Source organism: Falco rusticolus, chromosome 1 (genome assembly GCF_015220075.1).
Source record: "Falco rusticolus isolate bFalRus1 chromosome 1, bFalRus1.pri, whole genome shotgun sequence".
Classification (NCBI taxonomy): Eukaryota; Metazoa; Chordata; class Aves; order Falconiformes; family Falconidae; genus Falco; species Falco rusticolus.
Window position 1 is genome coordinate 13,684,319 of NC_051187.1, and position 27,121 is coordinate 13,711,439.

At 50.1% G+C, this 27,121-nt stretch overlaps 2 protein-coding genes across 3 annotated transcripts in view; one reads left to right on the forward strand and one right to left on the reverse strand.

Moving 5' to 3' along the window:
* Positions 1–275: 275 nt before the first annotated feature.
* Positions 276–6,368, reverse strand: AANAT (aralkylamine N-acetyltransferase). Of its 2 annotated transcripts, none has more exons than XM_037410815.1 (4): positions 6,242–6,368; positions 2,585–2,882; positions 1,633–1,787; positions 276–1,247 (listed from the first exon to the last, which is right to left on the reverse strand). In XM_037410815.1, the coding sequence occupies exons 2-4, from the start codon at positions 2,739–2,741 to the stop codon at positions 942–944; spliced, it is 618 nt and encodes a 205-aa protein (XP_037266712.1). In that variant the 5' UTR covers positions 2,742–2,882; positions 6,242–6,368; the 3' UTR covers positions 276–941. The 2 variants fall into 2 exon arrangements, with proteins under 2 accessions (XP_037266712.1, XP_037266719.1); XM_037410822.1 differs by lacking the exon at positions 6,242–6,368 and adding an exon at positions 3,195–3,429.
* Positions 6,369–13,073: 6,705 nt separating this feature from the next.
* Positions 13,074–27,121, forward strand: part of UBE2O (ubiquitin conjugating enzyme E2 O) — a 66,182-nt gene continuing 52,134 nt past the window's right edge. The window contains 2 exon segments of the mRNA XM_037410864.1: positions 13,074–13,120; positions 13,122–13,440. Coding sequence (XP_037266761.1) covers positions 13,074–13,120; positions 13,122–13,440 — 366 coding nt within the window.

The window sequence follows — 27,121 nt, forward strand, 5'->3', positions numbered from 1 at the left end:
GGAAGGAGAATGCGCAGGGCTGCACTGTCCCCTGGTACTCCCCAAACCCCTTCCTGGGAGGGGGCAGGATTTCAAGGGGAAGCCGAAGAGCTGGAGCAAAAAGACCCATAGACCCTCCTGACCCTGCCTAAGTGCAGAGCCACCCCTGCCTGTATCCCACCCTTCACTGAATGATGCGGGGCTGGATTTGTCCCATCTCCCTCGAAGCTGAGATGCCCCCAGGGTGGTGGATGTCCCCTTGTGGCAGTCAGACCAGGGCAGGAACGCACACAGGCTGCATAGAAACCACCGCCATGTCTTTATTTGCCGCTTCACAACAGGCCAAGGTGTTGGCAGAAGGCTTGTCCTGGGCCAGTAGTGGGTCTGGGGTGAGGGGGGCTGGTTTAGACTGGCCCCCCAGGGAGGATCTGCAATGTGTGACTGGGGGCAGCCAGTGGCTGGGGGTTTGCTCCTAGGGGTCTGGTAAGATGCCTGTGGGCAGGGGACAACAGCTGGGATCCCTGCCTGGGCTGGGGGCTGCTCAGGACAGGCTTGGCCGTGGTGTGCTTCACTTAAGGGGGTGCAGGACTGGGGCATGTGTGTATAGGCTCTGGTGGGTGTCTTAGCCAAGTGTGGCTGAGAGAGCCCTTAAATGCCAATTAAAAGCCCCCCCCAGCTGCTCCTAGGACAATGCCTTTGCCTCCCCGTGGGGCATGCAGCCCACCCAGGCGTGCCAGCGAAGCCCAGGGGGTTGGTGCTGCCAGCGGGGCCAGACCAAGGAATTCTGTCCCCAGCCCTGTGGGGCTTTGGTGGGACCAGGCTGATCTGGCAAGGCAGATGTGGCCAGGGCCAGCCAGGGAAGATGTACAGCCATGGGTGGGGATGGAGAGGGGTTGCAGCCTCGTACCTGCCCCCTAACCTCTCTCCAGCCCCCCCTCCCAGCAGGCCTGGACTGCAGGCACTCAGCAGCCACTGTTCCTGCGCATGAAGGCATGTCCCCTCACAGGATGCTGCATCTCGATGAAGGCCAGCTCCCCCACCGTCACCTCACAGGGCCCCAGCACCTCAAAACCGCACTTCTGGTAGAAGGGTACAAGGAAATCTTCGCACATGAGCAGGGCACGCCGGGCAAAGGGCAGGCACCGCAGGTACTGCAGGTACCGCCACATGAGGATGGAGCCCTTGCCCTGCTGCCGGAAGGTGCGGTGCACAGCCAGCACGTGAATGTGCACGGCCGTGCCTAGCGGCTTGTGCAGGGTCAGCGCCGCCTGCAAAGTGGGGAGCGGGGGTTAGTGTGACCAGGGGGTCCCATCCTGCTAGTCCTTCATTCCCCACCCCAAAGAACCAGGGTCTGCATCCTCCCCCAAAGGAAGAAGGGTCCCAGTGCCATCCCCCTTTACCTCCCACCATCATCCTCGGAGGCCTTTTAATTTTAGAATGAATGTTGAGGGGAATTACTTGGCATATTTTTAACAGCATCAGTAAAATTAATTAATGCAAAAGTTCATTTCCACCAGAGCAGCCCTGTAGCAGTCAGTCTTGGGAGAAGACTTAGTGAGCAGCCTTGGGGCCCCGGGAGCTTCTCCCCATCCCCAGGCTCTGGCAGTGCCTCTCCCAGTGCACAAGCTGGTAAGAACAGGGTCTGGCTCTTACCTGGCTGAGCCTCTCCTGGTCCCAGAGGGAGCCGATGATGAACGCCACAAGCCGCCCTTCCTCAAACCAGCCAAGGGAGAGCTCCGGGCACAGGTTCAGAAAGTGGCGGATCTCATCCAGGTGGAGGGGACAGTCCCCAGAAACAGATATAAAGGCTGGAGGGGGGTGGCAGTGAGTGCAGGAAGGGGGCTTAAGGACACCCAGACCCAGAAAACTCCCCAGCACCAATGGAGCGGGGGAAGTGGGGTGTGATCAGGAGCGGTGGCATTTGTCCTGCTGCCTACTTGGTCTAAAGAAGCTCTAAGGGACATGGATGGCTCCAGGGAGCAGCTCTGCTCCTCCAGAGGCAGACCCCCCAGGGCCCAGGGGCTTGTTGCTGATTCCAGGGCTACAGCAGTGGGGGCCAAGTTGAATCATCCCTCCTGGCATCTCCCAGCTGCCCTTGCCCTTTGGAGAGGAAGGAGAAGTGGGCTGGGGGGAATCTGGGTGAGGGGAGGGGGGAAGGTTGCCAAGGGTGCATTTCAAAGTGCCCCTGTGCAACAGGAGGCAAAGCGTGCTGTCCTTCCTCATGTTTCTCTCTCTCCTATCCTGCCCACTGGCTCTGGCAGGGCTGTTTTGGGGGAGCTGCCCCTTGCTCACCTGGTCCTGCTCCAGGATCACCCCAGGCTGCTGAGCCCAGGGCATCACCTCCCACCATCCCCACCCTGGGTGAGCTGGGGGTCATGGTTCTCTAGCTCGTTAATCACAGCCTCCCCCACCTCATTAGGCAGCCCAAGGTGGCCTGGCCACAAGTCGCAGCTACTGGTTCCCTCCCATGTCACCCATTAGGGCACACGTCAGGGGTTTGCCATCATGGTGTGGCCTCAAGGAGCATGATGGACTAGAGAGGGAAGGGGATGTGTCATCTCTGGCCAATGTCACCAGGCAGGACCTCTGCTGGGCAGCCCCTTACCTTCCCGCTCGATCTCAAACACGCTGACAGCATCCTCGGGGCTGAGGCAGCGAAACTCGCTGGCGGGCAGTGTGTGGCGGCGCTGGCCCCCCGCCGAGCTTCGGGGGGACCTCAGGTGAATGGGCTTCAGGAAAGGCAATGCGCTGAGTGCCAGCATCGTCCTCCTCCTCCTTCTCCTGCTCAGCTTCCCACAGCTCCGTCTGTTCAGGGCAGCTTCTGCCGGGTCCTGGTCCCAGCGGCAGCACAGCACCCTTTATTTCAGCCAATCTTCTCCAGTGCTCTTAGCTGCTAAAAATACCTGTTGATCACACTCAGGATTAGGCTGGTTGCCACCCTTTCCCTATACATATGTGTGTGTATATATATAGATAGGTACAGCAAATACCTGCTCACAGTGACCTCATTGCCAGCCTACTGTTGCTGTGAGCCAGGGCCGGTGCTTGGGGACGGGGGAGCTGGCATCAGCCATGGGCTGCACCAACCCCATGGCCCCAGGGACCAGAGGGGCAAAAGCATGGTGACCAGTTGGGGGTCTGGGTGGTGGGACAGAGCAGGGACAAGGCTGTTAGAGATGGAGCAGGGGGAGCAGGCGTGAGGCCAAGCATCTTACCCAGCACTTCCCAGCAAAGTGGGACAGGCAGGAGAGTCCTGGGGCAAGTCCCAGTCCTGGGGACAGGCAGGATGGGATGTGGCTGCAGGAAACCAAGAGGCTGCAAAATGAGCATCTCTGGGTGAAAGCTTCCTGAGATGCTTTTGCGTTTCTGGTGCAGCACAGCTGTGCGCGAGCGAGAGGTTGGTGCCAGGCCACCATGCGTGCACTGAGGTGGACGTCAGGACACATTAGGCAGCTGGAGCCACCTCCCAGAGCCAGCTTGAGCTGCCAGGATTTACCCCCTTTTCCGGCTCACTCATTGGGTAAGCGACACAGCTTAAACCCTGTTGGCTCTTAGGTCACGTCCATGCTCACAAACTGAGCTGAGACGGGTCCATGGCAGAATGATTGGGGTGCCTATGGCTGTAAGCCTCAGGTGTCCTCCCTGGGTGAGGTGCCCCCAGGCTTTGCCCCCTGCCCCAGGAACTCTGGGCAGCGTGATCCCACTGGGCACAGCCCCTCCCAGGATGTGCTGCCAGCGACACGGGACCCCAGAATCCTCGGTTCCCCCAGGAGGGTCACCAGCACCCAAGCTCCCCGAGCTCATCCAACAGCGCCCGTCCTGCACTGTCCAGCCAAATCCCTCAACCTGGATCAGAGCCTATAGCTTCAATCTGCCCCTGGTTTCATGTGTGAGTGAACCAGGTTAATAAATCCAGGGATAACCACAAAACTGAGCTAATAACTTTACTAAACACAAACATCCCCCAGGCAGAAATAGTGGGAATTGCTCCCAGAGCCATCCATCCATCCATCCCTGCTCAGCCCAATATTCAAGCAATTTGCAGCAAAGCCAATGCAAAGCCAGGTCATTTTCGATTATTGCTTGAGAGGTGCCAGCTTTCCCTGCTAATTATAGGCTTGCCTCCAGCTAATAGGATTTATAGAAACAAAAGCATTACCAGCACAAACATTGCACAGGGCAGAACCGGCGCAAGCTGGGAATTTTCCATCCTGAAATGCCAAAGGCTGGGTGCTTGAAATGCCTGTTTTATCCAGTCTGAGGTGAGATGGGGTGGTGTGATTTGTTTTCAATGAATTGCCGGTTTTGCAGTGGGTATGTATCTAAGGGATCAGGTCCGTCAGGAAGAAGGGTTTTCTTTCGTGGGGGAATTATTTAGCATCACCAGTGCCTATTCTAGTCACCAAGGTCTAACTGAAATGGTGCTGGGAATGGGTGGTTCATGCTGCCAGAAACTGTGTAGGGGAGTGGGGTGCTGGGGGGTTGTGGTGTTTGTAGAGCTTATTATCAAATCATCTGGAACTCCTCATGCTGCTAATTGGATTAGGGGCTCATTCACCTGGATAAATGCCAGAGCAGGTAAGGGAGTAGGCTCAGGTCACCTAGAAAATGCAGTGGTGGTTTGATCCTGGGTGGTGCTGAGCATGTGGGGCTGGTTCTGGGGATGCTGCTGAATTAGACCAGGGGATGGCTGTGCAGGGATGACAGGGCAGCGTGGCCAGCTGAGTATATGGCCTTGGGCAGGGCTGGCCTTTCAGCAGCCATGGGAATTACAGAGCAGGATCATGGAATCATAGAATAGTTTGGGTTGAAGGGACCATTAAAGGCCATCTAGCCCACCCCCCCTGCAATGAGAAGGGACATCAACTAGACCAGGTTGCTCAGGGATGTTGCTCACCAATAGCCACCGTTAAACAGCTCACTGTCCCAGAGCAAGTCTTTATCCCAGATCATATGAATGCTGGAAAGAACTGAATGGTGGGAAGTCTCCAGAGACATCTACAGAGCTGGAGGGTGGAAGGCCTTTTGTGCAAGTGGCTGCTCCATTCCTGTTAGACATAACCAGGAAAGGAGAATCAGATCCCTTCAGCTAGTTTTAGAAATTTCTTGAGACCCCAGCCAGCAAGAGCACGGAGCAGAAGCCAATGATGGGGAAAGGCTGTTCCTTGTTGTCCTTGCTTTTTTTCCCCTCTGGCACTTTATTCCTGGCAACCCAGGTTACACAGCTGGAGGGATGATATATTTGCGGGGGTTTTTTTCTGGAAATGAGCTTCTTGCTTTGCTTCTCAGCTCCCCACAGATGCAAAGGTCTTAATGAGTAGGGGGATGTACAGGACCTGCAGAGTGCAGAGGGACCAGCTGTCCTTCCCAGCCCATTCCCCAGAGCTGACCCCAGGCCCTGCACGGCCATGGGGGTACCAGCACTGCTGATACACTGGGGAAGCATCTGAACTGCAGACGTGAAGGAAACTCACCCCAGCTCACAGAGTAAGTAAGAATCAGGGTGAGGAGGAGGAAAATCCTCTCTCCCTGACTTGAGACATCTGTCTACCAGTGCTCCAGCACAGCCTCCTCTATACTGTTCAAGTCACTTAGACCTCCAGGTAATTTTTGTGCTCTAATCCCTTACCAGACCTGCCCGAGATGAGCCCAATACATTTATAAGTACATAGCAGTATGTGTAAGCATATGTAGCTTATATGTACCTATATGTAAGCAGTGTAGAAGCTTGCCCTGCACATACGTTTCCCGCCCTCCCCCCCATTTGTGTTTGTGCACTAGAGATCAAAGCATCTGCATGGTCCAGAGAGGTGCTTATGTGTAAACAAACAGGCAAGTCTGCAGTATGTCCCTGACAGCATCTTTTAATTATGTTATAAATGTCTGCCTGGATTTGGAGCTTGAATTCTTAAATGAGTTGGTAATAAGGAGTTATTCACCCAATTTTGAAACCAAATATTCTTTGCAAAAGAGCTCAAGTTCCTCCCACACCCCAAGCATGGAGGGTTTTAATGAGCAGGGTCCCTACACCCAGCGTTTGGTAGCATGGGTTGGAAGTGTAGGGATGGGATGTGGGCTGCAATGAGAGTCACACTCTTACCTCCACCAGTCACTTTTCAGGCAAGCTAAGCTCCATGCACCAACTTCCCACCCTTCCAGGGCAATTCCCCCCATCCTAGGATACTGGGGTCAGCAACTCACAGCAGTCTTGGGACACCAGCTGTAAGTACCACCGGGATGCAACAGAAATGTGGGTGCTTACCGGATGGGGACCCCACGCCGCTCCTCTGCCCACCTGGCTCCGGTGGTGCTGTCTCAGAGCTGGCAGGAGAGGAGGACCTGGGCTTTTGCCTCCCCTCCTCTGTCTGCTGCAGCCTCCACAGCCCTTCCTTATATATATTTGTTATTTATGGAGCACGTGATGACACCCTAAGGAGTTTATAACTCTGATGAAAGACAGAGAGAGGTGAGAGGCTTTAAGGTGACAGGCCAGCAAAAGGATCCCATCAGGCTTTTATTTTTTTTTTCCCCTGCCAAGACTGCCTGCAGAGGGATAAAGCATTTAGCTGATTGCTCTGCGCTGAGTCCCAGCTGTGGGCTGGGCAGGGACAGCAGAGGAGTTAGCTAGAAAAGGAAAGCAACGCGCTGTGCCTGACCAAACCTCTCTGATGGCATCGGGAGCCTGTAGGAAGCTGAAAGGCAGCCCTGCCAGAGTGGGATGAGCTTTCTTTGTGGCAAGGATGGGGAGCCTGTTTGATCGTAGCCAGGGGTGATCGTCGCTTGGGCTTGAGCAGTGGCGTATTTCCCAGGGGAATCTGCTTGCCTCCTTGTAGGATGGGGGGCCAGACGGAAGGTATCTGCCCCAAGGGAGCTCACTCCAAAGGACCAAGTACTCTCTCCCTGACGCAGCCCTCGGTCCCTGCCGACTATACATAAGAAACCAAATAGGCAAGCCGGCATATTGTCCACGTCAGGACATGTGTAATAAAAGGGGGATTATCCAGGCAGGAGCATGAATGTTGGCATCATCATTATCATCATGACCAGATGCAGCTCTGAAGAAGCAGGAGGCGGAAGCAGAGCTGGCTTTGCTCCCTGGCAACATCTCCAGGGTTGCTCAGGACCTGCTTTAGTTTCCAGCCATGGGCAAAGTGACCTGGGGATACACCCTTATCTCCCTCTTTTAAGTTTTTTTCATAGACTCATAACAGAAATATGATCCAGTAGCTTTTCTGCTCTTCAGAAATTGCATTTCAAAAGCAACTCCTGCCATTAAAACTGGGCCCAGCAGAGCAAAGGCTGGCCTGTGGCTGGAATAGTCAAGCAAGGGGCTGCATTCAGGGGTTTTAGCTGGGTCTCTGCCCTACACGCTAGAGGGGCAAAAAACCATTAAATGAGAGCCACAGCAGTGGTGCTGAGGATTTGCATATTTAGCACTCTTTCAGCATCTTCAAAAGAACCCCAAAGCTGCCACTCTGGCCCCACAGCCAGGCTGGTCCCTCCACTGGGATGCCCACTAGGAAGATAGCAATTAGCTCTGGCTAGATTTGCAGCCAGGGGCAACACGTGGGGAGGCAGATGAATCATGACTCGTAGGTGTCTCCCCCACCCTCCACGACTTGGAAAATGAGTACACACACAGAGCCCAAGGGCTCCCCAGCTGTGCCACACTCTGCCTCAGTCCCTGCTTCAGTGCCTGTTATTCCAGTGCTCAGGGTGATTAAGCCTGCTTTGGGTGGCTGCAAGCCTTCAGTCTGCCATCACAGGGGACACAGGTGGCATCAGGGTTCCTCCCCGGAGTGGCACAATCAGGAAAGTTTCTCTCCCAAACTCGTGTAAAATACCCACATAATTGCCAAGCTGGACACTGCTTACAGCCCTGTTCTGCACCTTCCCCTGGCTTTAGGCATTGGGACTTGTGTACCCAAGAGGGTGACGCTTCCTCCTGGTAATGGCATAACAGGGTGGCAGCAGGACTCCTGCAGTTTGGCCTTGCTGCAAGGGTCAGCCACGGGCTCTGCTTTCATTCTCCCTTGTCTCCTGCCTTTTCATCAGCTGCCACAGACTGGCATCAGCAAGTGCTTGTCGTAACTTCAGCAGCAGGATGTGGCTCTTTGGACAGACGTGGTATTCTCAGCACTTGCCAGCCTGGCTACCTGCTGCTTTTATCCCTCATGCCCCCCTCTCGTGCTGCCAAGAGCAGTTCAAAATCACCAGCAGGTCCTGCAAGGCCAGCATGCCTCCAGCCTCTCCACTGGAGCAGGGCATTCCATGAGGCGTAGGAGCCAGTGAGCTGGTTCTCTTTCGAAACAGCAAAACAGGGCTCCTAAGGATGCTGGCCAGACCCCAGCCCCAGGCTCTAAATAGATCCTAGAGGGGCTGGTTCTGCTCTGTGCTCTGAAATGTTAATATACATATAACATGCAGATATACACATGTGGCTTTCCTCTGGTGTATTCTTCTTGGCCCATCAGTGCAGCTGATGCCCTTCTGTGAGGCTGCAGGGCTGATTCCCTCTGCAGTCACAGGGATCTGGGGAAGGGCTGAAGCAAAGGTACTTCACAGCTTATTTGGGATCCCAGCCATGGGCAGGGGAAACAGGCTTTGACCTGCACTAGATCAAAATGTGCCTTTGCAGGGCTGGTGTATCTTGTTACTCCTCTATGTGGGCCTTTGAGGAAAGAGTACAAATAGTTTGGGGGACAATTTCACCCACGTCTGCTTGGCCATGGCAGCCTCAGCCAAAAGCAGGAGGTGGGGGGCCAGGACCTCTTTTATCCCTTCCCTGGAGCACAGGCCGTGGCAGTGATGCATCTCTTTTCCTTTGCTCTGTGCTCTGCGGGGCTGTGGTACTTTGTAACTAGGTCATGGCCACTCATGATACAGTCCCTGGGAGGAAGGAGGATGGATTCAGTGGGGGCTGCAGGGGTTCCTCTGGGAGGAGAGGGCCGGGCAGGTGGGAAGAGGTTCAGCAGAGGCAGCCCCCACCCTCTGGTCCCAGACCTCCAGGCAGTTTAGATCCAGTTCTGACTCTGTGACATGGCAGTTGATGGTGGTTGCTGGGGCATCCTGCTTCTTATGGGTGCTCTCCTGCCCCTGGTCCAGCCCCAGCCCTGGCACACTGCTGGTGGAAGCCCAGGTCACCCCACGGAGATGGTTGGGGGCCACATGCCACCTAAGGGAAAGCCAAATCCTGCAGAGCATCCCCCCGTCAGGGGACTGGTGAGGTCCTGGTCTCAGCAAAGAGGATGAAAGGAAGGAGTGGAGGAGGACTGTGCTTGCACACATTTATACATATACAAGGTGATGCCACTCCGAAGCCATTTGTGGGGAGGGCCAGAGGTGTTTGATCAGGGCAGCACAAGCAAGGAGGGCACGGGCTGGATAACCCAGTGTGGGACGAGGGCACTGGGCACTGCTGGGGACCCCTCTTGCAGGAGAGAGGCTTTCCTCTGCCCACCCAGCCTGGGGAGGTTTGCTGGCCTCACCAGGATGGGATGAAAGATTGCCATGCGCTGCATCACTTGCTGATATTTCTGTTCCCTGATGTGATCAGGACGCAGTGATTACTGCTGAGATGTTTGTCTACGTAACAGCGATAGACTCCCAGCCTGTTCCCGTGGGAGACTCTGGAGACATTCCCTGCGCTGCGGCGAGAGGCGACAGCCCACGAGGTGGCACCAGAGCCCCGCCGCAGTCCGGACCCCGCACCCTGCGGGCCCCCTGAGGGCAGCCAGCACCCCATGAGCATCCCCGGCACCCCGAAGGCATCCTGGCACCCTCTGGGCATCCCCAGCAAGCTGCAGGCATCTCGGCACCCTGGGAGCATCTCTGGCACCCAACAGGCATCTCCAGCACGCTGTGGGCACCCTGTGGGTATCCCTGGTGGACATCCCAGCACCCAGCAGGCATTTCAGTGCCTTGTGGGTACCCCAGCACCTGGCTGACGTTCTGGTACCCTGCAGACATTCACAGCAACTGTCAAGCATCCTGGTAATCTGTGGGCAGCCCCAGTACCTGGCAGGCACCCCAGCACCCTGCGGGCGTCCAGGTACCCTCTGGGCATCCCAGGACCAAGCAGGCATCCCAACACCTGCCCCTTAAGACCTGCAAAGCCCCATGAGAGGTGCACCTGGTGCCAGCTGGGTCCCAGGGAGGAAGAACAAGGCTTGCTTTTTAGCAGTATCTTGACAGGGAGACACTGGTGGTCTAACTGCAAGCCAGTCAGATCACACAGGCATCTTGCTTACAGGGAGGATGTTCTTCCGCAGAGCAAAGGCCATTGCTTCCCAAAACAGCCTAACAGCTGGAATTGTCCCTAAACAGGGCCTAGGGGGGAGCTGCTTGACATGTGTCACTTTGCAGAAGTCCTGTGTCTTCAGACCTCCTGCTGAATCAGTTCATCAGGGTCTCATTCGCCAAAAAAAATCATGCATGCAAAATACTTCTTGTGTTTGACAGTATTTTGCAGGGCGGTCTGACTTGCTGAGGTCCCTCAGTGGAGATCCGAACAGCCTGGCGCATGGAATGGGAGATGCTCTTTTTGACACCCTGGGACTCTAATGTGCCCAAAGCATGTCAGTGTTGTAACAGTCCGGGCCCAGGCTGCTGTGTCCTGAAAAAGCAATGAGTGGCATCCTTCAGTGCCACTTCCTGATGGAAGCACATCAGAGCTCCAGCTGGGATCACAGTTCAAAAACACACCCAGCTCAACTCCTGCTAACTAGCAAACAGCCCTGACTTGTCCCCATTAAAATCCCCCTGCCGTGAGCCCAGCTGGTTGCATAATGTGATTGTTTGCATGGCTATTTGTGGCTATCTGAAACCCCACTGCTGCTCTTCAGCATGTAATTGCTCTGGAGAGGGACAGTTTCCATCTACACACACGATTATATCCATTACATGTATCTATATTTTATTAGCGGCCGTTGCGATGTACATTAAGGACATGATGAGAAGCATCACCATGCTGGATAAAGCCATGCTTTGAAACCTTGAGAAGAAGAGGGTATCAGTTCAAATGGAACCAAAGAGCACCTTCTTCCTCTCCCAAAGGCCTGATCCTATTCCCACAAAGGCACAATTCTCCCTGACTACAGAGGAAGAGAGGTCAGTACCTCGTCCCCAGCTCCAGGCGGGCTGGCTGAATGTCCTGTGGAGATGTGCCACACTCCCTGCTCCAGGCACGGCAATGGTGGGAGGGTGAGATCCTCATGCTGGAGGCACTCGTGTGCTCAGCAAGTCCTGAGCGCTGCCTTTTTGCTCCCTGCCTAGTCCACTTTACAGAGGTCATGGTTTGTGGACAGAGGTCTGTACTCCCCAAAGCGCCTCCCTGTAAACAGTGTATAACCACGTGGCACTAAATGGATATTTAAACTGTCTTCCCCCAAGGGTATGCTACTATTTCCCCACCCAATGGTCCCTTTTAGCTCTATTCGGCTCCTTATCCCTGGGGTTGATGCCAAGAAGTGTTCCAGCAGGGAACCACATCAACATGCTGCCCTTCTGATTAAAATGATACTGTAGTGAGCGATTAAATACTGGCATGGAGGTCGGGCTGGCCTGGGGGAAGGCAGACACCGAGAGTGCTTCGCTGTCTGCAGCTCCCTGATCTGGAGGCAAGATGGGAATAGTTTGTACTTCATGATCACTTATAGCATCATGCTGCCTTGATGATACCTTGGGATAGCCAAGGAACCAGACAGAGCTGAAACACTGGCTGGGTCCCAGCACATCCCTCACTCACACCACCCATCTGCCCCAGCCTCTTCCCAGCTGCTTTCCAGGGTTTTAGGGCCATTTTCAAGGTTGGAAAATCCCAGCAGGCCTGAGGACAGGGTTTCTGCTCCCTCATGGAGTGATGAGTCTCAGAGGAGAGCATGGGCAGACCTTCATCCCAGTTGCTTTTCCTAAAAGGAGAAACCTTTGAGGGAGAACTGATAGCCACCTGGCTGATCCAACCGAGGCAGAGCAGCAGGGGGAAAGGGCAAGGGGGAATCCACCACTCTGCTGCTCCTGGGATCTTTCCCACAACAAAACAAGTCAGGCTGAGGATTTTGGGCATCTCCCTGGTGTTCCAGCTGGTGCTGTCGGGGGGAGGGGGAGATCTGGGGAGCAAAGAGGCAGGGAGTCTTTGGGTAAAGGACAGGCAGTGAAGGCTATTTTGGATTTCCTTTAGCTCTTTAACTGCCAGAGCTGCGGGACCTGATCAAGAAGCCATTTCTATTTCAAGAATCCCTGCAGACAGAGGGGGAAAAAAATCTGTTAGAGTCAATGAAGCCAAATATTTGGCTTATTTGCACACCCTAATGAGGGCTTCTAGGAGCTGTAAAAAGCAAGGCCAGGCTTCACTGTGGGCTAAAGAGGACTTCCCAGCACAGGGCAGTGCCTGGTGCCAGGGGGACCCCCACCCCATGTCTAGGGTTGCAGTGTCGGCAGGGCAGGGAGGGCCTGGGGTGGGGGTGAGGGGTGGCTGGTGGGCTTTGTACCCCCTCCCCATGCAGATACTGCATCTGGGTTGCACTATTGAGGGCTTTTATAGTATAAGTACACACACTTCTAGGGTGACACCCATGGGCTGCTCCAGACGGGTGCTGGGGTTGGGGGCATCTCTGTCCTCTCAGTGAGTGGGATACTGGGAATGATGCAGCGCAGCCCCCCCCCCCCCCGCCCCATGACTGGGGACCCGAGGATGATGCAGGCCCCCCAAGAACTGGAGGCTCAGGGTTGATGCAGCCCAGTTCCCCCCATGACTGAGAACCGTGATGATGCTGTGCAGCCCCCCCAGCGACCGGGGCCGTGGGATGATGCTGTGCAGCCCACGTGACCGGGGCTCTGGGATGATGCTGTGCAGCCCCCTCATGACCGGATCCCCGGGGTGATGCCGCGCAGACCCCCTTGCCCAGGGACGATGCAGCGCGGCGCCCCCCTGGATCCCGGCTCCGGCCCCTCCCGCCTGGTGGGCGTGGCGCGCCGGTGGGCGTGTCCCCTGTGGCCCCGCCCCCCCGGGCCGTTACTTGCGCGCGACCCGCACCGCCCCGCCCCTCCCCCAGCCTGTGCCGGCGGCCGCGCGCTCTCCCGCTCTGCCCGGCGCCATGGCGGACCAGCCCGCTGAGGCGGCCCCGGCCCCCGCCGCCCCGGCCCCCCCCGGCCGCCCTGCCCCTGCCGGCCCCGCCGGGCGGCTCGCAGCGCCTCCTCTTCTCCCACGACCTGGTGTCGGGCCGCTACCGCGGCTCGGTGCGCTTCGGCCTGGTGCGCCTCATCCACGGCGAGGACTCGGAGGAGGACTCGGAGGAGGGCGGGCGCGGGACCGGCGGCGGCGCCGGCAGCTCGGGGGGCTCCGAGTCGGGAGGCCCCGGCGCCGGCGGTGCGGAGGAGGGCCGCGCCAGCCCGCTGCGGCGGGGCTACGTGCGGGTGCAGTGGTACCCGGAGGGCATCAAGCAGCACGTCAAGGAGACCAAGGTAACCGCGGCGGCCTCGGGCTGCGCCGGCCCCCGCCGAGGGGGGCTACCTGCGGCCCAGCGCGCTCCCCGCGGCCCCCCCCAGCCCGAGGGCCTGGCTGTGAGGCCGGGGCTCCGCCTTGGAGGCCTCCCGGGGCAGAGGCCTGCGCGGCCTGCAGCCCCGCGGGCTGCGGTGTCGGCCTGCGCGGCCCCCCTCCCCCCCCCCCTCCGGCAAGGGGCCTGCAGCTCCTTACCCCTCGCCCCCTGTGCCTCCCCGCCGGGGTCGGTGTCCTCCAGAGTCTGAAATCCCTTTCCATTCTTTCGTCACGCTCCTGGAAGCCCGGCACGGGAGCTGCTGTGGCCTTTCGCTCATGGCGCGGCTGCCTTGCCGGGTCGCTGGGGTTTGGTGCCCTGAGGAGAGGCCTGCCTGTGAAGGTGATTCCACCCAGCCTGCGGGCCCCCCTCGCTCGCTGGGGAGGTGGGCCAGCATTTCTGCCTTGATTGCATGGTGTTGTCATTGCCTGTTTTGGGGGAGTCAACAGCCCAATAGGGAAACCAACTAGATAAAGATTTCGGCTAGGAGCAACCATAGCTTGGGTCTGCTCTTGTTTACGTGAGCACTCACCCCCTGCTGATGAGGCATACTTCAGTCTGTGACCTCTTAATTATACCTGAAGAGCCACAAGGTGTAGGGCTGTGCTAGGATATTCCCACTTCCCAAAGTTCACCTGGTGTGGGGCTTGGTGCCTACCGACTGACAGTATGGAGACAAAAGCGAGCGAGGGGGCACTGTAATATAGCACAAAGAGGCCTGCAAGGAATGGGCGTTGCACCGAACAGAACAGGCGGCCTGCACTGTCCTTGCAGCGGAGAGGGTCCCAGTGCACTTCTGGGGGTGGCAGGCAAAAGCGGGGGGTCCCGGTATGCCATCTGCTTTGCTGCTTCTGAAATGGCCCTGTACACCAACCAAAGGAGAGAGAGGAGGCTGAGAGGAAGAAAGGTGTGTTGCAGTCCTACAGGCATCGGCAGGATTGCAAACGCTAACAGAACAAGCTAAATTTAGGTGGTAGTGTCACTAGACACGTGACCAGTTGGAGATAAGGAAAATGAAAACAGGTATTCAGGAAAGATTCCCATGTGTTGTATTTCTATCTTAAAAAAAAAAAAAAGCCTTATTTCTCTAAAGAACCACAATTCAATCACTGCAGCCTTCCAATAAAATCTTTGTGTGCTCCTGCAGCAGAAATTTGTCCCAAGCTGAGCACGGTTTTTAACATCTAAACAAAGCCACCTCAAGTTGGGTGAGTAAACTCAGGAATTAGTAGGTTCCTAAACCCAGAAGTGTTAGCTCTGACTTTAGTCGCTTGGTAGCTGTACACTTTGCAATGGTAGAAAAAGCTAGCCTGGGGAGGATCAGAAATCAAAGACAGTTATGTAAATAAACTGTCCATCTGTCTTTGCTTTTCATGGTCCTCCTCCCCGTCCTATAGACATCTTTACCACTTGGGTAGTAGACCCTGGGGGGAAGTTTCCTAAGTGCTTGAGGACTTTAGGTATACTTATATTGATTTTTCCATTTGAAAAGCTGCCCGCTAACAAAATTGAGAGGCATTGTGTACTATCTGTGCTGCAGCTTAGGGTTGCTAAAAACAAATCAGACTCCATTGGAGACATGCTGTAGGACTTAGCATTTTGTGGTTATGATCGGGTTTTTTTAGCTGTCTGTTGACCCAGCCCTTTTTGGGTTATAGTGATGAGTAAGAACCAGCCAGGTAAGCCTGATGTGCTTATCATTGTCCATGCTGGGAGTGGTACAAACCATAGGCACCACATGGTTGTCCTGGGCCTAAAGTTTGTTGGCTTTTGGGTGCTGTTGCCTGCTGTTATCTGCAGATAACATCTTTTGGCTGTGACTGACTCTAGCATCTTTGGCTGTGAGATTCCTGTTTGTGTACTTAAGGATGTTAATCTGTTCTGGTCACTGCTAAACCATGGATTCAAGAGGGTGCTTGTAGCACCCTTTTAATTACCTTTTATTTCCCTGAGCTTTTAATTCTGAAATGGGCAGAAGGTAAAGGTGTTGTTGGGGCCAGGGCTTTCACTAGCTCCATCTTGTGCTGTTGTGTGCCTGTTTTGTATGTTAGATCCTGCTTTTGTGTGGAAGGCTGAGTGCCTGTCTATCTCCAGTTTGTCAGGTGCTTCAAGACCTGTGACCCCCCTGGTGCATGTATGGGATAGAGCAAGTGTTGTATCAGAGGGAGAAATAAGTTGTAAATTTTGAAAATAGTGAAACAGCATCTTTGGCTTCCAGTGCAAATGTCAGAAGCGGCTTTCTGTACCCAATTACAATCCTAGAGCTTTCCTGTCTTTTCTTTAAACTACGTGTGGTTAAATAATTTTTTTCCAGCAGGGGAATAGGTAGGCTAATCGCTTCCACTGTTGATTCTAGAAGTTCAGTGTTTGCTGTTGCTCTTTCCTATTGGAAATGGTAGGCAGACTGCCACTTAAATCCAAATGCATGATTACTGATGTTAATAAGTAATAGAAACTTTCTCTTGACATAGAGCTAGCAGTTGGTACAAAGCCCCACTAGCTCCTCCAGTAATGAGTGGTATATCTGAGCGCATTCCTGCCTTTGATTCCTGTGTTGATAGTCATTAGTACTATCATGACAATGATGTGAATAAAAGAGCTGGGATTTCTTACGCTCTGGCTCAGTGTGCTCCTTTCCTGCCTTCCATGACCACTTTACCCACTTAAAACACTGAGGAGCCATCGTTGCTGAATATTGTAAAATCCAAGCAGTCCTGGAAGGAGAAAACTTCCCTTTTCAAATATTTTTGCCATCCATGTCTTGCCTGACTCGATAAACCTGAAGAGCAGTTTCTCTGATTGTCTGAAGCAGTATCTCTTGTCTTAGTGGTACTGTTTGAATGCTGGATATGATTTGCAATTTGGGTTGTGAAAGTACTGTGAACTGGTGTGAGCACTTGATGTGTTTTCTAACAGATTAGCAGGAGTACTTGAGACCCAGCTGAATTTTAATTTCAGGATTTCTCAGCTGTAGGTTAGTGCTCCTGCTGCACACTTGAGCTGCCTTTGGAAACTAGAAAAATGCTCAAACATATTGTATATTATTAAGGCTCATAGGGCGCTTTAAAAGGCTGCTACCTTTCCTTCTGCCTCTCACCTGAAAGCCTCAGAGCTCTTTGCCACCTTTCATTTTCACAAAGCCTGTGCAGGGCAGATATGCCTCTTCTGCAGCTGGGGGAAATGGGAAGTGCAGGTGTTGTATTTCAGCACCTTATCTGGAGGCTTTCAGCTGGCCAGTTCCCTGCCTCCTGCTCTGTGTTAACCTCTGGGAGCGGATCCTTGTGCTAGCATCTTGGTGTGATGCTGTGGTATGTTTGCCAGAAGAGTTAAGGTGCAATTATTTTAAAGTTTTTTATCAGCCTTTTGTTTTGTAAGGGTGGCTCTCTTACTACATTCAGCTTTGATTTGGGAATGGATTCAAACTATCAGGGCTCCTCAGACATAATCCAGTGGTTGATCAGCTTATTAGCTGGAAACTATTTGATGTTATCTTCATAAGTGTCTCTATTAATTCAACTCTGTTTCATCCCACACAGCCTTTCTATTCCTTTCCACCTTCATTTATATAATTTCTTGACCTCAAATATGGAGTCATGAATATAAGGTTGTAGGAGAAGTTTCTGAAGAAGTTATACTCGCATCATTTCAAGATTTCAATGAATATTTTATTTCTTGTCTGAATTCTGCCAGGTAGTTACTGCTGTGACCTAAACTTCTAAGTTGTGATCTTTCTATGCTTATACTGTACAAGAAGGAAATACTTTGCTTTACTGAAGGTCTGTGTTTTCCCTCTCTCCCTATACAGCCACTCTCAGCCCTCACTGCTAGGATGCTGGCCCACCAGCGTTCACTCTTCAGATGTTTATCCTAGCTAGTGACTCGGTGGAACCTATTTGCAATTGAGGAGTGAAAAAAGAGGGCCTTAAAAATCTTCCATCTTCAAACCTGGCAAGGCGTTTGCCATCTGGAAGTGCAGCGATGAGGTGAAGAGGGATAGCTCTGCCTTGTACACACAGCCTCCTTTTCAGGAGCCAGGAGGAAATGCTGGTCACAGTGCAGAATTCTACTTTGTTGCAGCACTAAAATTCCATGCCCATCAATTACTAATACCGGCTTTTATTGTGTGAGGAAGCTCTGTGTAACCCTCCTCTTGCATCTGACATTTCAGTTAATCTCCCAGGGGGGGTTCTTTGAAACCACCTGATGTTTGTAGCCATTAGACACAGGAGAAAAGACTTACTGGAATTTTTGCAGTTCTGTGTAAAATAGAACCACTGTAACAGGTGACCTTTCCATCCTGTGAGTATCCTGTCAAGGTTACATACCCTTGAGTTGATTCCCCATTTTACTTTGATTTGTTTGGCTCCTACAATATAGACTTGGGGATCGTTATTAATATTTTACTGCAGAAGTAGAATCCTGCACAACTCACAGTATGGAAATCTCAGGAGTACTAAATAGCGTACACTATTACTGTATGCAGAGTTGTTTTTTGTATAGTGTGCAGAGTGAATTGATAGTTCAGGAGCTGCAAGTGGCCACCTGGACTAAGCAATTAATTATAACTAGTCCAAATCTAGACAGGAGTATTATTTTTAAAATGGATGAAACCTCTCCCCATGCAAGCAGTTTTTGTGATGTGCTCTATTCCAGGGTGCACTCACTCTCAATGTGCTGATATAGCTTAAAAAAACCCCTAAAACTAAATTAGTAATGCTCTTAAGACTAGTAAACAAACTAATGTGCACTAAAAGCTTTAGAAGGAATCCATCAAAGGCCATGATGGACTTTGAAATACCTGTGTGAATGAAGCATTTTGTTGTGACTTTTTTCTTACAAGTTCTTCCTTTGCTGATGTGATGCAGACTTCTGGAAAGAATTGGCTTTAAGCAGTTTTGTAGTTACTTTTTTGGCTGAATGTTCTTCATTGCAGTTAAATGGCAGAAGCTTTGGCAGATGTTTTTTGGGGCAAGGTCTTGCTAGCTTATGTCAGGTGTCCTCGGCTCCTCTCCTCTTTTCAGGAGGAGGACACTATTTTTAATGTTTGGCATCTCTGTTGATGCTGGGAAATAATTGGCGTTTGCAAAGCTGAAAGTCTCTTCTCCATTGACTGTTTAATTACTTGGGGGATTTTGAAGGCTCAGAAGGTCATGACACCTTCCTAAATGCCACTTAGGAGAAACCTGCCTCATTGTTTCCTCTCTGCTCTTACCTCCCACCACTGCTGGGTTTTTGCCCAGATGGGTCATTGTAAGCACAGGAGCTGATACTTGAATGTGAAATCTTTGCACTTGCTTTTGAGGTTGTCAGTCCTGAGTTTCCTGGATCTGAGGTGATGGCTTGGCTTTCTTCTTTTTGTCGTGCTCTGGAGCACCTGATCTTTAATTCAGTTCAGGCTCTACCTTGTATAGCTGATGTGTACCACCCCTGAAACCTTTAGACATGTGGTGAGGTAGAATAATGCTTACTCCGTCTTCTGGAACAAAAAACCCAATGCCGTAGGAGACTCCATGGTAATATTTGGGCTTTTTTCCATTTTCTGTGGGCTGTTAGGCTGCTAAATAGATGTGTGCATGTTTGTGCTTGAAACCAAAATATTCTGATAACTTGAATTTGCAAGTTAACAAACTTCAGCAAAAGTCAGTTTCTCTTAATGGCAAGGTCCTGGGACTGGGTTGCGGGATTTACCTCTGACAGGTAAGTTTTTTTTCTTTCTGAATGTTAAGTGTTTCTGTGAAGGGAGCAGGAGACTATGTGGGGGGTAGAGCAGTAATGATTGCAAGGGGTGATTAAAAATGCTGTGACAAACGTGGTTTTGGCAGTAGAGGTGGTGGAGATGACTGATAACTAATAACTGCAGTGTTTTCAGATGTGCTGGAGTTTCAAGTTGACAGGTGTCCTTTTCAGTCTGTCATGAATGAATTGCATGGAGGATCCTATGCCTGTAGTGGTAAGCCAGAGCAAATGCAGCCCAGCTTTGTGCAGTTAGGCATGTTGTGACATCAGATTGATAGAAAGCATTCTTACTGTGTGTTTCAGTAGTATGCTTACCTACCTTGTGTGTTTGACGGTACATCTGGCAAAAAGAAAGGTGTGGAGTCATATCTGCTGCGCTTTCTACCCCAGCCTTTGGGGATGCTTGGACCAGGCAGTGGAAGTGGCCCAAGTAGAAACTGTGAATGTTTACTGGGCTCAAATCTTCAGACTGTGGTATAGATGGAAACAAGCATGTTGATGGTGGATGTGGACTTGATTACTGTATGTTGGATATCTGCTTGTGTGGGAGTGGTAAGGGGAAGTGTGGGTGATGTTGCCATATGTCTTTTGCCCTTAATTGTGTAGAGTTTAAAGCAGCTTAATGGAGAGATCCACCTGCAGGTGGAATTCCTCCCGCTTCCAGAATATGACATGTAGGTTTTGGCCAAAAACACAGGTTGAGAGTGGTCAGATTTTAAGACTAGGAAATATGTCCCTCTGTACATTAGACTTTGCTTTTTAGCTTGTTTTCTAAGGAAATGACATCGCCTTTATGCTTAGTTCATCCTTCTGCATCAGTCAGGTGCATGTTGTGCAGAGAAGCCCTGTAGTTCTGTGACTCTGCAGGGGGTTGCAGTGCAGTTCTGTTAAGGTCATGAGCAAGACTGAAGCTAAGTAGTGTTGATGCCTGTATGCTGTGAGCATAGAGGGTACATCACTTGTCTCCTGACCTGTTGGTTTAAATGTTAACAAATTAATAGAGATGCATGCAAGTGGTGTCTACAGCAGTATCTCGATGAGACTCTGTAGTGGTTGTTATTTTAGCTTTTGGCATGGCATAGAAGGTTGCCTGGGTACGTAAGGGGAGCAGGTGGAAGCCAAGATACAAAATGCTTTTTGTGCACACATGCTGAAGTCTTGGAGGTGGGACGTATTGAACTAATCTTAAATAATTTGCCCGGTTTTTCAAGGAGTTTGAACAACTCCTTGAAACACAGCTCCCTGCTATGGATATATGTTGGATGCCCTAGGTAGGTAGGCTTCTTTGAGGTGGCAAAGCTGAAGTTTTTCCCTGCTTCTACCGTGGTCTTTAAAATCATGACCTCAGTTTCATTCCTCAGCAGCTGGTGCTGTAACTCTTCATGAAACAAATGGGCAGTGTGACAGCTGTTGGTAGGAGGTGAGACCAAAAACCTGCAGCAAAGTAGGGAAGAGAGGACAGGAGCACTTGGTATCTTACTGTAGCTTCCAGGCCAGGAAAAAATTAAAATCACGGGAGTAAATTTAAAACAAGGAAATTCTTCTCAGCTTGCATTTGCAATGCTATCACTTCACAGCCTCTGGTTACAGTTTCTTGAGCTGAAGAGAAACTAGGTAGCTTATACCCTTGGTCCAGTAAGCAGCATTAGTTTTGTACAAAAAAAATTGCAGCAGCGGTACCATGTGCTTCTGATTCAGCACACATCAGCCTGGGTGGTTTGTTCTTAGGCTCCCTGTAAAGCTATTAGCTTTTCTGCTTGTGAAGGAGGGGTTTGAAGACTGACAAGTGAAGAGGGCTATTTGATCACCAGTTGCAAAGATCAGGAGCTTAAGGCTTTTGACTGTGTTTCTTAGCCCAAAGCTGGGAGTTCCTGGTGCATCATTCCTGTTGAAGTGACTGGGTACAGTTTTCATTTGTCAGTGGATGATGGACCTTCTGCTTAGTGAAATGCGCTAGTACTGTGAGAGCTGGAATTAGTTCCATCACGACTGATTTATTTTTTTACCTACTTTTGAAAGGATATAACTTATTTGAGAATAAAATAATTTTGCGTATGAATAGTTTTGGTTGTAAGGAACAGTGCTGCTTCTCTCCTGATAAGGATACTTAGCAAATAAGTAGCAGTTTTAATCTTCAAAGTGTTTTCTGGGCTCTGATGTGGCAGTGCCTCTTTGGTTGTGCACTTGCTAGAAAGGTGACAAAAACTTCCCCCTCAGGTGACGCTGGCCAGCATCGGTGTTGCCAGGCCCTGGTGCTGTTCTCCTGGTGTGTGCTTGGTGCCTTCTCTCTTTGACCCTTTCTGGTCAGGGCTGGAGAGCATGAGCTCTCTGCTTTCAGGAAAAACTCTTGATGTTCCTCAGTGCAGAAACTTCGGTCTGGGCAAATTATTCTCACCCCAAACCATACTGCATTGGCTATTCAGCATGTGTAAAATGAGATGCTTGGAAACTAGGTGGCATACTCTATCTCTTGCTATTGAGGCACTCGAGTTTGATTTGATTTTACTCATATGAGTAGCTAAACTAAGTAACCTAGCATTTTAAGAAGTTAGTTTAGGTATTAGGCATAAATCTAGTGAGCTGTAGGTTTTGCGAGGCTAGGTTAGAAATGTAGTCAGTGAAGAGCATCTTAGATGTAGACTGTTAACTTAGTTCATGGTGGTGTTTCAGGCCTCTTAGCTCAAGATATATTGTTAAATAACTGGTCCTAGATCTTAGGCCTCAGTGAAGGCAGCAGCTATGCTGAAACACAGCTGGAGCTTGAATAGCACTCTGATCATCGAGGAACCTTTGCATTTGCCTTCATCCAGCTTTGTTCCACATGGCACTAAAATGGCAACTTCTGTTATCTGTGGCTGGGGAGGGGTTGGAGGTCTCAGCCCCTGCAGCATGGGGGTGTGCTGCCCATCCCAAGTGGCTGGTGCTGTCGCTGGCCTCCGCCCTCACACCTTTGCTTTTCAGTATTTGAGGTGAGTGTGCATGGAGTGCTGCTTAATATTTTTGTTCGGAGTTCATCAGATTTCCAGCATGGCCCTATTTGTCCTTTGGCTTTGCCCTTCTGTCTGCTTTTGAAGATGAAAGTTGTTTTTTTACTTTGGAAGGTGGGTTATGTATCTAATCCAAGTGAATAATTCTCATGACTATTGCAAGAAATACTCCTGCTTCTGTTCAGCATCTGAGGCCAAGTTCCTTGAAACAGCATTAGTCTCGAGACAAAATAGCCACGTTTTCTAAATTTAGAGTTACTATGCAGTTGTGTAACTGGCTGGAGATGGTACATAATGATCTGCCACTTCATATTTGTTTTGTCCTTAACACATGCAACTTCTGTCAAAGCCTTTTCTCTGTCCTTGTGCCACAGGTTGTAAGTGACTCTAGTTTCCTGTGCTGAAGTACAATCTTGTCTTAGTGAATTGTCTGTGGGCTTCAGTTTAAAGCAGTAAATGGGAGCAGGGGAGAGGGAGGAATCTTGTCCTTCCTGGAAAACTTCTGGTTTTGTTGTTGTTTTTTTTTTAAATTCTGCAGATGTGGATGATTCATTTGCTTCCTGTAAGAGGTGGGCTGGCCAGCATTTCGGGTATATTCCAAAGGGCTTGGGAAGCTCTTCCTTAGGAGGTGTAATAGTATATAATGTTTCCTCCTTGGGGTATATTTAATGCAGCTTGTGATTGATGAGTATAGGCCTGAATTATCTTGACCACGGAAGCTTTCTGAGCTGGGGCAAACTTCACAGGATGAAGCAGGCTGCATCCTGGAGGCAGTAAGTTGCTTCCTAGACTATGCGCCTCTGTATGTTCCTGAAATACAAGAAAGAGCGCCTTGCAGAATTACACAGCAGGGAAGGTGATACTGTGCAGGAAATACCATTATTCATGGCTGCTTAGGTTAGGAAGAAACTGCAGGATTTTTTAATACATTAATTGATATTTTTATCATCCTAGTTTGCCGGTTCTCAATGTTTTGAAATCTCACTTTACATATAAAAATTAGACAATGAGATTCAGAGTGTGTTATTGGCTCAGTAACTACCTTTTCACCCAGAACATCTGATCTGCATAGCTGAATTGGCTTATTTGCCCTTTTGACTCTGTGGCTAGAAACTTCATCTGTTCAGGTTTTTTTGTGGTGTTGGGGATTGTGCTGGTACATGACAGAGGAATGTCTCATTTGGTTCACAAATGAAATATGCCCTGTAATGATAAAGCGAAGTGCAAAGTACACAGTGACTTTACTGTAATAAAATGTGTGCTGGGCAGGAACTCCCTGTGATTACTAGTGAGCACTCCAGGCTGGTGCTAGTGAGGGCATCCTGAGCCAGTCCCTGCTGTCACGGCAGCAGCAGACTGCTCATATACCCATCACGGAAGGTCTTATAAAAAAGTTAACTGCTTTGATTTCTTGAATTAGGAAGCTGTCCCAATCCTAATGAGAAAATTTGAAATTTCTAGCATAAATGTGCAAGCAGTCTACACCTGTCTCTTCTTGTAAAAAGTAAACCTGGCTCCTAAGTGGCTTCTTGTTTTTATAAATATGCTATTATGTGGTGAAGCACAATCATTTTCTCCCCTTTCATACTCAAACTGTGTCACTAACTTCCTTGCCAGATAGGCTCTTTCCCTGCCTCTCTTGCAGCCCTTGTCCACACCTGCTCCAGCTCACACTGCGCTTTCCAGGTCAGGATTGGTTCTGCCTGCCCTGATCAGCCTCAAGTACCTTGTTGAATGGTATTAATGTCTCTTTCCTGAGGCTGCTTTTATCTGAGCTCAAGTGTTACATGAAAACTTAACACTTCCCATGTCAAGCACTCTGTATTTCACAGGAGTGTTATATGATCTCTTGTATTTCTTATTTTGTTGGGGTCTTAGAGAATGATTAATAATTTACAGGAAATAAATATCAGAAATACGATATGTGGTCACTGAATGCATATGTAAAATATTTAATTGGAGGAGTCTTTCTGTTTTTTCCAGTGTTGATGCTTTGAGCTTTGGAAGAAATCCAGGCTAAGTTCCTGGCTTCCTCTTAATTGTGCTGTCTGTATTCCGTCCGCCCCCCCCCCCCCCCCCCGCCCCTTCTCAGTAACATAATTTGGTTCCAGATTGCCACCCATAGATACTGGTTACTATTTGGAATCTATCTGCTCTTGCACAATGGTTAAAATAATTGTGAGTTGAGTTATACTAGGATAGTGAATGTGGCCTGAATGTGTTGTACTAATTCTGTGTATTCAACTGTTTAATTGACCTTCAGGTGCAAACACACAATGTATATTCACACCTAACAGTCTTCTCCCTCACAGTGATGCTTTGGCTACTTTTGTTTCTGCCCCAGGAAGTTGCTTTCTCTTCAGATTACAGCAGTCTTTCTGATTAGCATATGTACAACCATGCAAGCAAGGCTGTTTTGTAGAGAGAATACTCTTATTTGAGAACTCCTGTAGCTGTCCTACTGGCTGTAAAATGAGCACTCACTGCAAAAGCTTTTTTTTTTCTTTAGTGATGATGGAGATAATTGGAGACTAATGGTGAGCCCTACATGTTGGGTCTGACAAATTACACTTGACCTTCTTGGTGGTAGTCAGTTGAGTAGACTGGTCTCATCAGCTACCCTACCTCTGATAGTTACTACTGAGTGTACTTTACTGCCTGTGGTGACTGACATGAACCTTAACTTTCTCTTGTGATAATTTAGTTAATCTCTTCTAATCTGGCATTGATAAGTGTTTGCTGTCAGGAGAGCTGAGATGAGAAATGAAGGGACTGAAAAGATCAGCTTTTAAAGGTGGTGTTTGTAGGGCAGAGTGCTATCTCTGTGCTTGTCTACCTGCCTTTCTAAATGAGTGTTGTGCTCTTATGCTGCGAAGGATGAGCGTGTGGAGGGTGCAACAAACTCAAGGTGGAAAGCTCTTGCTTTCCAGTAATTTGGGGCTAGCAAGCCATTTTGTAGAGGCATTTTTGAGCAATCTTAGAGGTCTGCTGTGCAGCTTCTGTCTGCATCTACTTGGTGCTGGAAGGATTGTGTTGATGCAATGAAGGCAGCGTACCAAACGGCCCAGGAACTGGAAAGTCCGTGATACTTGTTCTGGAAAGCAGCCTAAGAAATCTTCATGAAATGCAGTTTGTTCTTGTTAGGGCTGCTAACTTAGCTCAGCTACAGTTCAGTTCATGTTGTCTGCCTCTGATCTACAGTGCTGGCAGTGCTTGAATGAAGGCTTAAAACAAAAGATCAAGGATTAGACACAGAACTACACTCATGGCATCGCTGTCCAACTTGTATGTACTACTGAGCATGGTAGAAAAGACACCAGTCTTTTCTTAAGTATTTGCTAGCTTGGCTCTTAGCTCAGCTGGTTCCTGCTGTGCTCTATGAGGATCAGGTGTGTTGCTGCTTCTTTAGACAAAAGTGTGCTGTGGTAGCAGGTCTTTTTGCATAGCTCTTTCATTTTTAAACCATTTTGCTGCTTCAGAGGCCCTTAAGTGTTCATGCCCTTTGATTACGTTTTCTCCCCACACCAGGATCTCTGGTGCCTCATAGGCCCTTTCTCCCCACCCATTTATCCTCATATCCCTTATCTTTGCTATCTTATTTTTTTTCTCTGGGAGTTATTTGGGGCAATAGCATGTTGCTCTTAAGCGTGTGGTCCCTACCCTGCTCTGGACAGTGGCAGGCTTGTCCTGGGCTTTGCCTCCCCAGCTGGCAGGGCATCTGTTTGGCCTCTCACTTTTCCAGTTTCATCAGAAAAAAAACTTCTGGTTGTTCTCAAAACACTTAATTGGTGAAGTACTTCTAGCCTGGGAGTGTTGCATCTCTGAACTGAGGAATGATGTTGAGATGGATTTTTGGGTTTTCCTGCTTAATCAACAGTGCTGGTGTGTGAGCTAAAAGGGCATTTTTTCCACTAAATTGTTTTAGGGTATTTGAAATGAGGCAAGATTATCTGTGTTCTGAGGAAGAGTGAAACAAAGGATGTTTAATATGTTCCTTGGAGTTTATCTTGTGCTTTCAGGAAAAGGAGGCACCTGTCATGTTCAGCTACACTGTTGATTTAGCAAAGTGGCAAATCTCTGCTACAGACCAGGAAAAGGAAGTGCTTTTAATTGTAAATGATGACATGTGGTCTGTGATTTGCACCCAAGCCTCAAGTGATGGGTAAAATTACCCTTCTTGACACCCACCTTGCTATAAATAGCTGTTTTAACTGGGGCCAGGTGCTACTGAAATGTCACTTGGGTGAAATTTGAGTGATGTGTTCAATGCATGTCTCTGACCAGAGAGGGGCATTGTCTTGCCTAGTCGGATGGATTGAAAGCCGCGCATCTCTGCCAAGAGATGTTGTAATGGTGAGACAGCTATTGATCAGTTTCTCTTTGGAGTGTTTTTGAAACTCATATTTTCTTGAATCATCTTAGTGCTCCATTCACGAAAGCTGCTGCTGTTGTTATTAACACATCACACTGATAGATGTGTATTGTTTTTATCCCACTCCCCCACTGTGATTATTCTTTTCCCAGGAAACACTATACCTTTTCAGTTCCCTACTTTTGTGTACATCACAAGGTGTGGGGGGAGTGGTGTCCTGTTACTATGAAAAGAAGTGTTGTTCAAGTGCCCAGACTGTTGGTAACATCTAGCAATATGCTTTTTGGTGCAGCGTTCAAGTATCTTCACAATTGTCTTTAATTCTTCTCTTGTGGTGGGTTGACCTTGGCTGGATGCCAGGTGCCCACCAAGCTGTTCTATCACTCTCTCCCTGAGCAGAATGGAGGGGAGAGAAAATAAGGTGAAAAAAACCTTGTGGATCAATATAAAGGGCAGTTTAATGAAGCAATAGCAAAGGTCATGTGTGCAGAAGCAAAGGAAAACAATATTATTCT

Excerpts from the sequence above, each read along its gene's own strand:
- AANAT (XM_037410815.1), bottom strand. The coding sequence starts at position 2,741 with ATGCTGGCACTCAGCGCATTGCCTTTCCTGAAGCCCATTCACCTGAGG. Across the intron at positions 1,788-2,584 it reads GTTTGAGATCGAGCGGGAAG|CCTTTATATCTGTTTCTGGG; the intron begins GTAAGGGGCTGC and ends ACCCCCCTCCAG. Across the intron at positions 1,248-1,632 it reads ACCAGGAGAGGCTCAGCCAG|GCGGCGCTGACCCTGCACAA; the intron begins GTAAGAGCCAGA and ends CCCACTTTGCAG.